The 14,956-nt window shown below is 49.9% G+C and overlaps 1 protein-coding gene across 2 annotated transcripts; it reads right to left on the reverse strand.

Annotated features, from left to right (window-relative positions):
• Positions 1-8,811: 8,811 nt before the first annotated feature.
• PPP1R14A (protein phosphatase 1 regulatory inhibitor subunit 14A) lies at positions 8,812-13,244 on the reverse strand. Of its 2 annotated transcripts, XM_057713203.1 has the most exons (4): positions 12,809-13,231; positions 10,565-10,645; positions 9,921-9,953; positions 8,812-8,998 (listed from the first exon to the last, which is right to left on the reverse strand). In XM_057713203.1, exons 1-4 carry the CDS (start codon positions 13,007-13,009, stop codon positions 8,882-8,884), a joined length of 432 nt encoding a protein of 143 aa, XP_057569186.1. In that variant the 5' UTR covers positions 13,010-13,231; the 3' UTR covers positions 8,812-8,881. The 2 variants fall into 2 exon arrangements, with proteins under 2 accessions (XP_057569186.1, XP_057569187.1); XM_057713204.1 differs by lacking the exon at positions 9,921-9,953 and having other exon boundaries at positions 12,809-13,244.
• Between the last annotated feature and the right edge of the window lie 1,712 nt (positions 13,245-14,956).

Raw genomic sequence — 14,956 nt, forward strand, 5'->3', positions numbered from 1 at the left:
GTGAATCCCCACCCTCATGCTGGGAGTATGAGAATGTCCAGTCATGGGAGTCTGCACTCCTTGCTACAAGGAGGAAGCAGGTCTTAGAGAAAGTCAGAGACACAGCCCAGTCCATGTTTAGCAGAGCGGCAGTTGTCTTGTGGTTAAGAGTTTGGGCTCTGGAGTCAGATTGCCTGAGTTTGACTCTCCTTACAAATGACTGGCCCTCACTGTGCCTCAATTTCCTCGTCTGTAAAGTGGAATAACAACAGGACTCACCTCATCCATTCAATCATCTGTTCTATAAATATTTACCAAGTACCTACCATGTGTCAGACACTGTTTTAAGAATGAGGAATCCTGCAGGGAATAAAAAAGAAAAAACAGACAAAAATCCCTGCCCTCCTAGAGCTGATATACAAGAGGGAGTGTTACCCGAAAAACTGGGTTCACCTCTTGGTGGGTTTGGAGCCAAAAGACACGACTAAGCCAAGGTAGGGGAGAAGGAAGCATTTATTATTACCTGCAGCAAGCAAGGAGAACACTGGGGCTCCCTGCCAAAACAGTGTCTCCCCGAACAGGAAAACTGGAGACGTTTTAAGCTAAGGGGACATGCATCCTCATGAAGGGGCTTGGGCAGTCAACAGAGTCCAAGCTTTAGTTGATTAAAGTTACGAGGGTCAGAAAAGTTCAACAACATCATCTCTGAGGTTCCAGCTGATCTGGTGGTTGAGCACTTCAGGCTAATCTTTACCATTGTAACAGAACTGGGAGTCTTTACCACTGATACATTATCTTTCCTATTGTTACTTGTCTTGCCTGCAAACAGTTGTTTGTCTCTGTATTCTTTTGTTCCCTTTAGATCATTAATTACTGAGAACTACTCAAAGGCAAGCATTGTGGCCAGGCTTAGATCACAAAATGACTTCTCTTCTGTCAAGAAAGCCATGCCTGGTTCTCTTTCTTCAGGGACCCCCTACCCTATCTGCTTATGGGAGGAGACAGACAGGAAACGTATGTTTCAACTAAGTTCCATGGAGACTTCTGCTTCTGACCAAGATGGAATAATAGGGACTGGATTTGCCTTACTGCCTGACACAAGCAAAATAATGAAAACAGAAAAACATGTATTTATGTAACAATTTTGGAAGTTACGGGATATCAGGCAATGGAGGTCAGTGATTCCTGAGAGACAGAAAACAAATGAGGTGAGCCTTATAGCTGCCCAGGTGCTGCGTGGAGAGCATCACCAGGCTGCGATGCAGGGAGGGGAACCCAGGTGGAATCTGAGGGGCAACGGAACATGCCACCCAAAGACATGCCACTCTGCACAGGATCATTCTGAGCTTAAGGCAAATTTTTTTTTTGGCTACACCACGTGGCACGTGGAATCTTAGTTCCCCAACCAGGGATTGAACCCACGCCCCCTGCATTGGAAGTGTGGAGTCTTAACCACTGGACCACCAGGGAAGTCCAGAGCTGAAGGCAATTTCAAAGAAGCAGATACAAGAAAAGCTCTCTGCCTTCCTCCGTTTGCCTACAAGCAGGACATAAACTTGTGGTGTCTCCCCTCCCCTCTCTACCAGAAGGGCAGAAGTTAATGGCCAGAGACCCCAGCAGAGGAATCTGCGCAATGAACCCTCTCTAAGGGGCCCTTATCTTCCATTAGTTCCCCCACATATTTACAGTCCCACAACTGCCACCCTGGAAACTCAAAGTTCTTTTCCTCTGTCCTGTTGCTTTCCTAAAAAGTTATTGTTCTTTATTGGGAGATTGGAATTGCCATATATACGTTACTGATAAGAAAAAAAATCAAATTGAACACTAAATATACACAGTTTACTGTATGTCAATTATACCTCAATAAAAGTTCTTTTAAAAAAACTTATTGTTCTTTTGTTAAGATGCTACAATGGCTCAAGTTCTAACCACCCCTTTGAGTTACTCATTACTGGGTACATACTCACATGTGTACGTGTGACGCACATGTTAACACACTTCCCTTTGTTTTTCTTTTGTTAATCAGTCTTCTGTTGGTCCCATTACAGGGCTCCAGGCAGAGAATCTTAGAGGGTAGAGGGGAAAAGATTTTTTTTCCTCCGCTGCAAATCCAGAGAGTTGAGGAGTGGCAGACAGGGTCTGCGGAGGGCAAAGTGATAAGAGTTTGCAGGACAGAGACCTGGAAAGGGAGTACCCCAGGGATCTGCAGAGACCCCCTTGAGGAGTCAGCAGGAGGCTGATCAGCACATGCATGTGAGAAAACTAGCTGTGTCGGGGGAAGGAAGGGCATTGAAAGGGTTAGAAGATAGTGCCCCCACTTACCCAGGGCCAGGAGTAGTGCCTGTCCTCACCAGCCAGACTGCTCATCCTTCCGCGGGCATTGGGTAAAATACTCAGGAAGATCCTGCCTCAGTGGCAGGAACAATTGGCCTTAGATGGAACACTGCTCAGGACCCGCCCCAGACAACATGATTGCAAAACCCCTAAGCATCGAACTGCCTCCACAGAAGGTAACAACCGAGAGCAAATCTCAACAATGTTCATAAGAATGCTAAACTGTTCAGCACTCAACAAGGCAGAACCAAAGCTGACTGGGCATTCAAGGAAGCAGGAAAACACAGTGCGATGAATCCGAAAGTCTGAAATGGGTCTTATGGGGCTAAAAATGACGGTGTCAGCGGAGCTGTGTTCCCTGTGGAGGCTTTAGGGGAGAATCTGTTTCCTGATCTTTTGCAGCTTCTAGAACCCACCTCCACTCCTTGGCTCACGGCCCCTCCTCCGTCTTCACAGCCCATCACTCAGCCTCTGCTTCCATCCTCCCATTCTGCTCCCTCTGACCCTCTTGCCTCCTCCTTTAGTGATCCTTGTGATTACACTGGGCCCACGTGGATAATTCAGAACAATCCTCTGAGTTCAAGATCCTTAATGTAATCCTATCTGCAAAGTCCCTTCTGCTGTGTAAGGCAACATTCACAGGTTCTGGGTTTTAGGACATGAACATTTGGGGGGCCATTTTTCTTTTCTTTTTCTTCTTTTGTTTTCTTTCTTTTTTCTTTTCTCTTCTTTTCTTTTCTTTTCTTTTCTTTTCTTTTGGCTGCTTTTGGATCTTCGTTGCTGCATGCGGGCTTTCTCTGGTTGTAGTGAGCAGGGGCTACTCTTCTTTGTGGTGCATGGACTTTTCGGTGCTGTGGCTTCTCTCGTTGCAGAGCACGGGCTCTAGATGTGAGGGCTTCAGCAGTTGTGGCACGTGGGCTGCAGTAGCGGCAGCTCTCGGGCTCCAGAACGCAGGCTCAGTAGTTGTGGCACATGGGATTAGTTGCTTCTCAGCATGTGGGATCTTCCCAGACCAGGGCTCGAACCTGTATCCCTTGCATTGGCAGGTAGATTCTTAACCACTGTGCCACCAGGGAAGCCCCTAAAATTTTTAAAAATATTATTTATTTATTTTGGCTGTGCAGGATCTTTGTTGGGGCATGTGGGATCTTTTAGCTGTGGCATGTGGGATCTTTTAGTTGTGGCATGAGGGCTCTTAGTTGTGGCATGCATGCAGCATCTAGTTCCCCCACCAGGTATGGAACTTGGGCCCTGTACGTTGGGGGCTCAGAGTCTTACCCACTGGACCACCAGGGAAATCCCCACTCATCAGTTTTAAAAGTTGCAAATATCTTCTCTCATTCTGTCCATTAAATACTAACTTCATCTATAAATGTCCTTCCTTGAAAAGAGACTCTTAATTTTGATGTGAGCAAATTCATCAATTTTTTTGCCTTATGGTTTATACTTTTGAAATTTTGTTTTTTGGAGTCTTTCCACACCCCTAATTCACTACTCCTGTTATCACTGGGTGCATAACAAACTGTGCTGATGTTAGCGGTATAAAACAGCAAGCATTTATTACATTTATCCCTCATGGTTCTGGGAGTGACTGGGCTCAGCTGAGCGGTTCTTACTTGGGTCTCTCATGCCTTTGAAGCCAGATGGTGTCTAGGGCTGGAGTCATGTCACTCCAGGCTTTCTCACTATGTGCCTGGCAATTGATGCTGGCTGTGGGCTAGAACACCAAATCTCTCTGTATGCCTTGGACTTCCTCACAGCATGGCAAGTGGATTCTAAGAAACAGCATCCCAAGAGAGCTAAGCTGAAGGCTTTGATGACCGAGCCTCAGAAGTCACTGTTATGCACTGAATTTTTGTGTCCCACCAAAATCCACATATTGAAGCCCTAACCTCCAATATGATGGTATTTGCAGACAGGGCCTTTGGGAAGTAATTAGGGTTAGATGAGGTCATGAAGGCAGGGCCCTTCATGATCTGACGGGAATTGTGCCCTTATAAGAATAGACACCAGAGAACTTATTCTCTCTCTTTCTGCCATATGAGGACACAGTGTGGAGGTAACTGTCTGCAAGCTAGGGAGAGAACCCTCACCAGAACCCAACCATGCTGGCCTCCTGGTATCAGACTTCCCAGCCTCCAAAACTGTGAGAGAATGAATATTTGCTGTTTGAAGCACCCAGTCTATATAGTCTTTCATTATGGCAGCCTGAGCAGACTAATACACTCAGCATCACTTCTGTCACATTTTATTGGTGAGAAGTGAGTCACTGAGGCTGTTCTGTTTTCAAGACAAGGGGAATGAGACACCACCTTTTGATGGAAACTATAGCAAAAAGTTTATGGACATGTCACAGCGATGTTCTCCATTTTCTTTTATTAACTCTGTAGTTTTATTCTTTACATTTAGATTTCAATTTCATTTGGAGTCTACCTTTATGCATGGTGTGAGGTAAGGATCTTTTTCTTCCCTCTCTATATAGGAAGACAGTTTTCCCAATACCACAATGAACAATCCATCCTTTCCCCATGGAATGGCAGTGCCGCCGCTATCTTTTTGTTAAGTCCCTGTACACTCTCCAGGGTCTGCCTGTGAGTCCATTCTGTTCCTTTGCTGTTTTCATCTGCTCTTGCCTCAATACCACAGTTTTCATTACTATGTCTTTGCAATACGGCTTAATATTTGGTAGAGCAAGTCCTCCTCTCTTTCCTCTTTAATGTTGACTTAGTTATTTGTACATATTATGTACAAATGTTATGTTATTCCTCCATGCAAATTTCAGAATAGATTTTACCAAGTATCTCAAAAAATCCATCCAGATTTCTGATTGAGGTTGCTTTGAATTTTTTAAAAATACAATATTTATTTGACTGTTTCAAGTCTTAGCTGCGGCATGCAGGATCTTTTTTTGTGGCACGCTGGCTTCTCTCTAGTTGTGGTCCACAGGCTCCAGAGCGCGAGCTCAGTAGTTGAGGCACAGGGGCTTAAGAGTGTGCAAGGCATGTGGATCTTACTTCCCCGACTAGAGATTGAATCCATAGTCCCTGCATTCGAAGGCAGATTCTTAACTACTGGACCACCAAGGAAGTCCCAAGGTTGCTTTGAATTTATTGGCTAATTTGGAGAGAACTGACGTGTGGATAATATTAAGATATGCAAAGGAATAGATAGTCTCATTTTTTCAAATTATCTTCTATATCCTTTATCGGCACATTAATGTTTTTTCCATCAAGGCCATATGTGTTTTTAAGTTGTCAGATAAACTATAGTTTTTGTAGCTATTGAATACCACACGAGTTTTGTTTGTTTTTATTTTGTTTTGTTTTTTGGTGCAGAAACTGGGAAACCAGTTTTTTAAATTATGTTTTAATTGGTTATTACAGTATTAGTGAAATGATATTGATTCTTGTAGACTTATATCAACCATGATACACCCTTTGTGAAATGAAGGTGAGAAGTATTTCTAAAACGTTTTAGCCATGTATGAATACCAATCATATTATCGATGCGATCTCATTTCTAATATTTATCTTTCTGATTAGCAAAGCCTCTGGTGTTGATCAAAGACGAGTGAGTGCTTTGAAGTAGCTACCTCTGGGGCCAGCTCTTAATTAGATGCCTGCCGACCAGCCCTGGAGTCACTGACCGTTGGGGTGTAGTGTAAAACAACTCGCATAGCCACGAGGGGGCGCTAAGGATTCACGTCTAGTCGAGGAGGGTTACTGTGGGCGGAGAATGTGGCCACCAGGAGGCACTGTTATCGGGCAAGCACCCACTGTATCGCTAACGCCGCTCCAGACGTGAGCAGTACAGCCGTGCCTAAGGAGCTAATACTCTGAAGGTGCGGGAAGGTAGACAGACAATAAACTAATACATAATTTCAGGGTGTGATACATTCCGTGCAGAAAATTAATTATTGTGACAGGATAGTGACAGAGGGTGGCTCCTTAGATAAGGGGCTCAAGGACACCTGTTTGGAGTTACATGTAAACGATGGGGGACGCTGGGTAGAGTGCTCCGGGCAGAGAAACATCTGAGGGCCCAGGAGGGGAAGAGCCTCGTGGGAGTGAGGGGGTGGGGTAGGGAGGAGTGCAGGTGAAGGAGTCGAGCTGGATGAAGGATGACAGGTGAGGGGGGTGAAGCGTGAAGGGGGAGAATTTGGTTTCTCATCTGAAGCCCACGGAGGGAGCAGGGTGGATGGAGACTAAAGTGAGAAGGGATTGCCTGGTGGCCCACTGGTTAGGACTTCACACTTTCACTGCAGGGGGTGTGGGTTCGATCCCCGGTTGGGGAACTAAGATCCTGCAAGCCGCGCAGCACAACCAAAAAATAAATAAAAAATAGAGTGAGAAAAAGCATTATTTGGCTGCTAAGTGGGAAACAAGATCACAGACCCTGGGAGGCAGGGTGAGGAGGTGAGAGTGACAATTATGCAAAGGGTGGTGGGTCAGGTACACTGTGTCCATTGTGGCTTTTCCTTAACAGAGGGCCTGTGATTCAGTGTTCCCAAGGGACATCTTGGTGGCTGTGAGGAGCTAATGGTCCAGCCACTGCCTACAATGATAAGTTTGATGATAACGCTTACTATGTGCCTGGCACTGGTCTATGATCTGTGCATTTAAACCTCACAGCCACCCTGGGGAGATAGGTATTATTATTATCATCTTCATTTTCCAGATGTGGAAACTTGAGGCACAGAGAGGTTAAGTGACTTGCTCAAGACCACACAGCTAAGAAGTAGGACAGATGGCATTTGAATCCAGGCACTAACCCCAGAGTCCATGCTCTTACCCACCATGGTATGCTGCTTCCCAATCCTTTTGTTGTAGCCTTATTCTCAGTCAAATTGTATTGCCCTTTAGACAGGCTATCTCAGAGAGTCGCCAGCAGTCATTAACACCTTAGTATGAATTAGTTCCCCTCTTTTTGCCACTGAAGAATAGCAATCATTGCTGTGGTGCATAGAGGCACTGTAGTGTAGAAGTAATAGGAGTCATAATGCCTGGGATTGAAACCCAGTGCCACTTCCCAGCTGAGTGACTTTGGGCAAGCGACATCACTAACCTAAGCCTCAATTACCTCATCTGTGAAGTCCCCATTTTCCAAATGAGGAAAATGAGAGGCCCAACACATGGCACACCCAAGGCTTTACCTGGATGCCAGGAGGAGGGGTTCCTCCATTACACTCTATCCAGTTGTGTCGAGGGGAGGGGTCACTGGAAGCCTGAGGTCTGTCTGCACAGGGAGAGCAAGGTCACCTGAAAGGCTGGACAGACCAGGTGCTCTTAGATACTCTTCTTCTTCGGGGTTGGCTTCTCTTCCTGCCAGACTGGAGCTTAGATCCCTGGGATGGTGCCTGATCCCGTCAGGGCTACTGGATGGCACTGGATGGGCATGGGGGTCAGGGCCCCAATTTTAGGCAACAGAGGTGAGATGGGAGATGTGCTTTGCCCTTGGGGGAAGATACCCTAATTCTGGCCCAGCCCCAGTCTTAAGCACAGCCACAACAGCCCCACCCCATTTTCTGATCCAGAATCACAATACTGTGTCCCAGTATACAGCTGGGACCACTATTGTTAAAATAATGAAATATGTCCACTGTCTTTGGTAAATAGCCACTACCTACTTCTGATACCCTGGCCCTTCCCCTGAGACCCTTCAGGGCCCTCCCTTTCCCAGCATGAGCATACCCCAGGCCAGGGGGCTTCCCTAATCCAGCTCTGGGGACTTGTCCATTCTGATTGACAGATGGGCCTGCCGATTATTTGGTATCTTCCCTGCCTCAGCCTCAATGTCAATCCCTCTACCCACCAGTTCAGATTCCTTGAATATGGGTACCCATTTCACACAAACTCCTATGCATCCTTCAAAGCCCTGCCTAAACATCATTTTCTTCCAGAAGCACTCCTAGATTTATGCACCACTCCAAGAGTGAACAGCTCCTCCCACTCCCTGAGCTTCCAAGTATATTGGACCATTCAGCACACTTTGCTCTAACCCCCTGCCCACAGGCCCTTCTTCCCCACCAGTGTGTGAGCACCTTGAAGCCAGGGACCATCTTCTGCTCATCTTTGTGGCCTCAATACCAAGGGCCAGCTAAGCATACAATAAGTGCCCAATAAAATCTATGGAGAGGATGAATGGTTTGTTCCCGGTGCGCTGTGATCACATTGGGCACATTCAGTCCTGTGCAACTCCTGCGGCCCAGGGACCACAGGCAGTCCTCCCCACAGGAGGCCCCCATGTCACCCACACACTGAAGCCCTGCTAGCTGGGACTGGGCCAAGGCTGGGGGAGGTGAGGACAGGATGTGAGTCCCAGGGGTGCAAGGTCAGCAGGGCCTGTTCTCATGCTCTCTGGCTGAGGAGTGATTCTCCATCTGTCTGGGCCAGCTGCGGGTGCTGGGACATGCGGAGACACAGCAGGAGAGAGGGAGGTGGGGGGAGGAGCTCAGGGAAGCCCACAGTAACCAGGGAGAGGAAAAACAGGCACGCAGTGTTATTGTTACAGAACTATTAAATACAACTTATAAACAAGCCAGGATGGCATTGCGGGGAGATGGAGGGCGTCACAGAGCTCGGTCCTGAAAAGGGCTCAGGCTGCCGTCAGCGGAGGGGCTGAGCTTGCGGGCACCTGGCTGCTTGTGGAGGCCTCGCAGCTTCACCAGCAGCTCCTGGACGAAGTCCTGAGGACAGGGCGAGGGTGCTGAGGACATGGGGAGGGGTGGGGCACCCCCTGCCCAGCCCAGCTCTTCTGACCTGGGCCCCTCTTTTTTCCTGCTTCCTGGTCAGTGAGAGGGGATGAAAGTGGAGTTAAGGAGGGGTAGAGGCTACAGATGGAGAAGAACTTGCCCGGGGCAGGGGGTCGGGGGCGGTGGGTAGGGGGAGAACGAGACAGAGATGGGAGACAGGGAGCGAGAGATGGAGAGAGGCAGAGACCAAGACAGATGCGGAGACGGAGAGAAACAAAGAGAGATGCAGAGAGAGAGACAGAGGGAGAAACAGAAGGGACAGAGGAAGAAACAGCCACAGACGGACATCAAAATATTTCTCAAGCCAAGAGATTACCAGCAGGGTCTCCAGGGACAGAGGCCTGAGCCGGCTTCAGGGCAGACAGACAGTGACGTTTGTCCCTTAGGCAGCCCAGAGCTGGTTAAAGAAACATGAATATTTTTCCCTTTTAAAGCAGGGAAGGAAGTGGGAGGGGTTGGGCCGCTCAGGGCCTGCAGGGATGGGGCCTGAGAGGTGGGGAAGGGAGCCCCAGGGTGGTGGAGGCAGCGACCGGGGAGAGAGGCGGAGGGAGGCGAGCGGGCAGACAGAGCTCAGCAGAGGCAGAAATAGGAGACAGATGGGGCAGCGTGTCAGCAGGGAGGCAATAATGGAGCCCTGGGGGCAGATGGGAAGAGAGGGGACAGGAGAGAGGAAGATAAAAGACACCACTGGAGATGAGAAAAGGGCTGTGGGAGAGGCAGGGCTCCTAGAGTTCCCTTCGCTGGTCCTGGGCACGGCCAGCTTCTTTCCTCCTCCTGGGAGCCCGTCGTGGTCCCCCCTCCCCCATGAAGGTGCAGGGGGCACAACAGGGCCTGGAATGGGAGACAGAAAACTCACCTCTGTGGGTTTTGTGCACGACTTTAGGAGTCCCTAAACAACACCCCCCCAAAAAAAAAAAAAAAGTAGTAAATGACCAACACCAACGCCCCTCCAGCCCAGCCCATTTCCCAAGAAAAGCCCCAAGGCAAGAAGCCAAATGGCAGTCAGATTCCAAGTGGACTTCCCATGTGGCTTCAAGGGAGGAACAAGGCCTGAGCACCTTATAGAGCAACTGGGGGCAGGATTAAGTCAAGAAACTCATCACCAGGACCAGTGCTGGATCCAGAGTGGGCCAGAGGTCCTACAGCATTTCCTGCCTCTAGGAGAGCACAGGCCAGCAGAGCAAGGACACGGCGGCCAGGCTGCCTGGCTCTGACTCCCAGCCGTGCTCCTTCTGAGCTGTGTGACCCAGGGCAAGTGATTAGATCTCTCTGGGCCTCATTTTCCTCAAGTGGAAAACGGAGATAATAATAGCGATGATAGTGACATGGAGACACTAAATCCTTCAGAGGGTTTTGTGAGGATTAAATAAGTTACTAAGTGTAAAGCGACTGAAACAGTGCCTGGCACTTAGGAAGTGCTCAAGAAACATGTTAACTATTGATACGATTTTTAGGGAGGCACAGGGTAGGGGGCTGGGGGCGGCTTTCCCTTCTACCTACCTGGATTTTCCGGCTTCTCTCCTCTTCGCTCTCTAATTCCAACAATTCATCGATGTTGACCTCATCGGGCATGTCTGCCTCCTAAGGCGGAGAGGGAGGGGCCGTCAGGGTCCCTCTCCCCTCCCTCCTCTGCCTTTGTCCAGAGCCCTGGAGGCGCCCCAGCGGCCCCAGGGCCCAGCTGTCAGGTTCTGGAGCAATAATGTGGCAGTCAGGGACAGCGCCGCCAAGGCAGGACATCTGGGTGTTGGGGGGAGGGGTGACAGATGGGTTGACAGAAGCCCAGGCGTCTGTACCAGCTCGGATGCTGGCCCCTGGGCCCCGGGAGTCTCGGGCCTGGCATGGGTCTCTCGCCTTGGCTCCAGTTCCCACAGCAGGAAACAGGCCTGGTTGAGTCTTGGAATGCCAGATTCTGGGATGCAGGAGAGGGGCCGGCTCTGTCCTTTCAAGGAGAAGTTTAAGCACTAACTTCAGGGGAGGGAAGCTGGCAGCTACAGTCTGCTGGGGGCGGCCCCTTGCCCCAGGGCACAGGCAGGGAGGGCGGGGCTTGGGTCAGCCCCAGGGCCGAAGCACAACCCTGGAGTCCAGGAGGCTTCCCAAGGTGGGTGGGTGGGATAAGCCAGGAGCCCAACTTTGAGCAGCGAGGAGGCGGACCCTTGGATGGCCTCTTGGGGCAAAGGGCCGAATGCAGGCTGGCTCAGTACCCCTGAGGCGGACAGAACCCAGCTGTCTGCGCAAAGAGATCCCAGAGGCTACAGATGTTTTTTCCTCCCTCGCGCAGTCCTGCGGACTCCACTGTGGGCTTTAGGCCTAGGTGGTCTGGGGATTGCGTGTGGCATGGAGTGTCTGTAAGTGTGTTCCCCGCCTGTGTGAGTCTCTGTGTATGAGCCAGAGCCTGATGCCAAGGAGCCAGGATGGTGTGAGGGCGCAGAGGTGTGTGACATCGTACGCGGCTTGTACAGGGGCCTAGGGGCCTACGGGTGGGCAGTGGGTGGCTCTGGTTTAGCTGTGTTTGTCTCGCCGTCATGTGTCACTGTCGCATCTATGGATCAGTAAGTGACCACAGCTTGTGTCCCTGAGGGTCTGGCTAGCTGTAGTGCCCACTGTCTGAGGATGACCTCAGAGGATGTCACCTACCACTAGCGTGAGCCCACATGCGTCTGAGAACAGAGGAACCTCGTGTCACTGTGAGGGGCCGTGGCTTCTGCCACCTTCCCGCTGTGCTGAGGAGCATGTGTCGTCCTGTGTGTCTGTGTACCTGCAACTGTGCTCTGCAGCACGTGTGTGTTGTACACAGTGTGACTCCAAGCAGGGACTTGAGTGAAATGTCGTGTCTGTCTGTAGCCCAGGAGACAGCACAGGAGGCTGTAGCGTATGCCCTGTGTGTCCACCGGCGGCTGCAGTTTCTGCCATCGTATGTCCGGAGGTGCGCATCGCGTACGCGGTTTTCTGTCTGGGTGTAGCTATAATTTCTGTTATTTTATGTCTGTGCGTGGCTGCAGCATCTGTCATCATGTTTGCAAGTGATTATCGCTTTTTGCTTGTAGGAGATAATGGTTGGTGGTTACTTGAATCACTGGGTGTCGGGCGGAAGCTGCTGTAGCTTGTACCGTCTGCGAGTCACTACAGCTTGTGCTGTGTGTATCTCTGAACAGCTGTAACTGGAGTCCTTTTGTGTGGGTGTAGTGGTTGTGTTGTGTCTGCTTATGGCTGTGGCCTGTGCTGTTGTGACTGTGAGAGCCTGTGGCTGTAGCATAGGTTGATCTGTAAGCGACCCCAGCTTGTGTCCTTGGGAGTCTGTGCGTGGCTGTTGCTTCTGTCACTGTGTCTGCGAGTGGCCAGAGCTCGTCACTGCACGTCCGTGAATGCTGATGCTTCCTCTGCTGTGCAGCTCCGTGTGGCTGTATCTCCCCTGTCACCATGTCTATGTTTGGCTGTAAGACATCCCCCTCCCCCCACCCTTTCTCCAGATATGGCCACTCTAGCTCCCCGAGTTTGCCTCCTCACCTCCCATATGCTAAACCCCTGGTCCCCCCTGGCGTTTGGACCCAAGTGTGTGTGTGCACAAGCGGAGTGCCATGGAGGGTGGACGGCGGAGCCCATGAGTCCAGGAGCGTGAGTCCTAACGTGGGAACGAGGCTGCACCCGCGAGCACAAGCAACCAGAGGCCCAAAGGCATAGGGAGTCCGGACCCGGGGTCTATTGGCCCCGAACGCCCCCTGCGCCCCCCACCTCTCCCTGCCTCACCCTGCCGCGGTACAGCTCCTCCAAGTGCCCGTCGATCCACTTCTCCACGTCCAGCCGCTGCTGCAGCTCCCGCCGGTCATACTTGACGGTGACACGCGCGTGTCGCTTCTGCAGCCCCCCAGGGCTGCCCCCCGGCCCCCGGGCCCGCGATGAACCCTGCAGCTTGCTCAGCACCCGCTTGCCCAGCCGCTGAGCTGCCATCGCGTTCCTAACCCCGGCCCCGGCGCCGAGCTGTGCGCTTTCGCCTCGCGCCCGGGGGAGCTCTTACGGGCCGGGGCGGGGCCGGCCGGGGGCGGGGGCTCCGACTCGCAGGGGGGTCGGCCCCGCCCCGGCCGCCCCGGGCCTCAGTTTCCCCGCCTGTAGCGAGGGCTGGCTGCTGCGCAGGCGTGAAGCCCGTGGCCATGCCTGGCTCAGGTATGGGCGGGGTCCGGGAGCCCCAGGACGGGGCCGGGAGGCTGGGGCTTCAGGGTCCTGGATCCCTGGGTGGGGTAGGGGGGCGGATCCCGGGATGGGCTCTCGGGGACCTGGCCTGTCTGCGCCCTCTGCCGGTTGCCAGGGACAATGCGGGAGCCCCTGTGCTACCTACTCTGCAAATAAAGATCACGCCATAGTACTCCCGGCACATCGGTACATCGGTACATCATTTGTTCCTTCTTTCATTTATTCACTCATCTATGCATCCATTCGTTCATATCCACTCACTCTATTCAAGAAATATTCTTTTGACATCATGACATCTGGCAGTTCCCCCCCCCCCCATATCAGACTCCTCATGCCAGATAGCATCCAGGGGTTCTCTGTCCCTCTGGTCATCACCAGGCTCCCCCTCCTCAACTTCCCTAGTCGCTGGGGATAGAGCAGTGAACAAAACAGACAAGCCCAGTCCTCATGGAGTCGACATTCTTGCGGTGGAGACGGGCAATGACATAATAAGTAAGTACAGTATATTATAGAGTTTATTAGAATATGATTAGTTCTATGGAGAAATGAAGCAGAAAATGAGAAGTGGAGTGAGGGTGGGGTTGCAGTTTTAGCGAGAGTGACCAGAGAAATTTCTTATTTCACAAGTCTCCCCACTTTAATTGAAAGCAGCAAGAATAACACTTCAAAACAAAAATTTGGCCATGTTCCTCCCCTGCTTAAGACTATCCATAATTAGGCAATGGTTTCTTTTTTTTTTTAAGTTTTTTTTTTTTTTTTTATTGGCCGTGTTGGATGTTTTTTTTTTGCTCTGCGCGGGCTTTCTTTAGTTGCGGTGAATGGGGGCTACTCTTCATTGTGGTGCATGGGCTCCTCATTGCCGTGGCTTCTCTTGTTGTGGAGCACGGGCTCTAGGCGCGTGGGCTTCAGTAGCTGCAGCACATGCGCTCAATAGTTGTGGCTCACAGGCTCTAAAGCGCAGGCTCTATACTTGTGTCACACGGCCTTAGTTGCTCTGTGGCATGTAGGACCTTCCTGGAGCAGGGCTCAAACCCGCGTCGCCTGCATTGGCAGGCAGATTCTTAACCACTGTGCCACCTATGAAGCCCCGGCAATGGTTTCTTAAATGACACTAAAAGCAAAGCAACAAAACAAACAAAAAAATAGATAAATTGGACATCATCAAAATTTAAAACTTTCTTTTTAAAGAATGTCAAGAAAATGAAGAGACAACACACAGAATGAGAGAAAAAAATTGCAAATCATATATCTGATAAGGTACTTGAATCTAAAATAAAGTCATCTAATTCAATAATAATATGACCCAATTTAAAAATAGAAAAATGATCTGAAGAGACATTTCTCTAAAAAAGATACACAAAGCCAATAAGTACATGAAAAGATGCTCAACATCATTAGTTGTCAGAAAAATGCAAATCAAAACAATGAAATACCACTTCATACCCAGTAGGATGGCTGTAATTTTTTTTTAATGGAAATTATCAAGTGTTGGCAAGAATGTGGAGGAATCAGAACCCTCATACATTGATGGTGGGAATGTAAAATGGTGCGGCCACTTTGGAAAACAGTCCAGCAGTTCCTTAAAGGTTAAACTCAGAATTACCACGTGATCCAGTAATTCTGTGTTTTTTTTTTAAAGACAAATCTCTCTTTTTATGTATGTATGTATGTATTTACTTATTTATTTAATTTTTGGTTGCATCAGGT

The sequence above is a fragment of the Hippopotamus amphibius genome, chromosome 16, assembly GCF_030028045.1.
Source record: "Hippopotamus amphibius kiboko isolate mHipAmp2 chromosome 16, mHipAmp2.hap2, whole genome shotgun sequence".
In the NCBI taxonomy this organism is placed as follows: Eukaryota; Metazoa; Chordata; class Mammalia; order Artiodactyla; family Hippopotamidae; genus Hippopotamus; species Hippopotamus amphibius.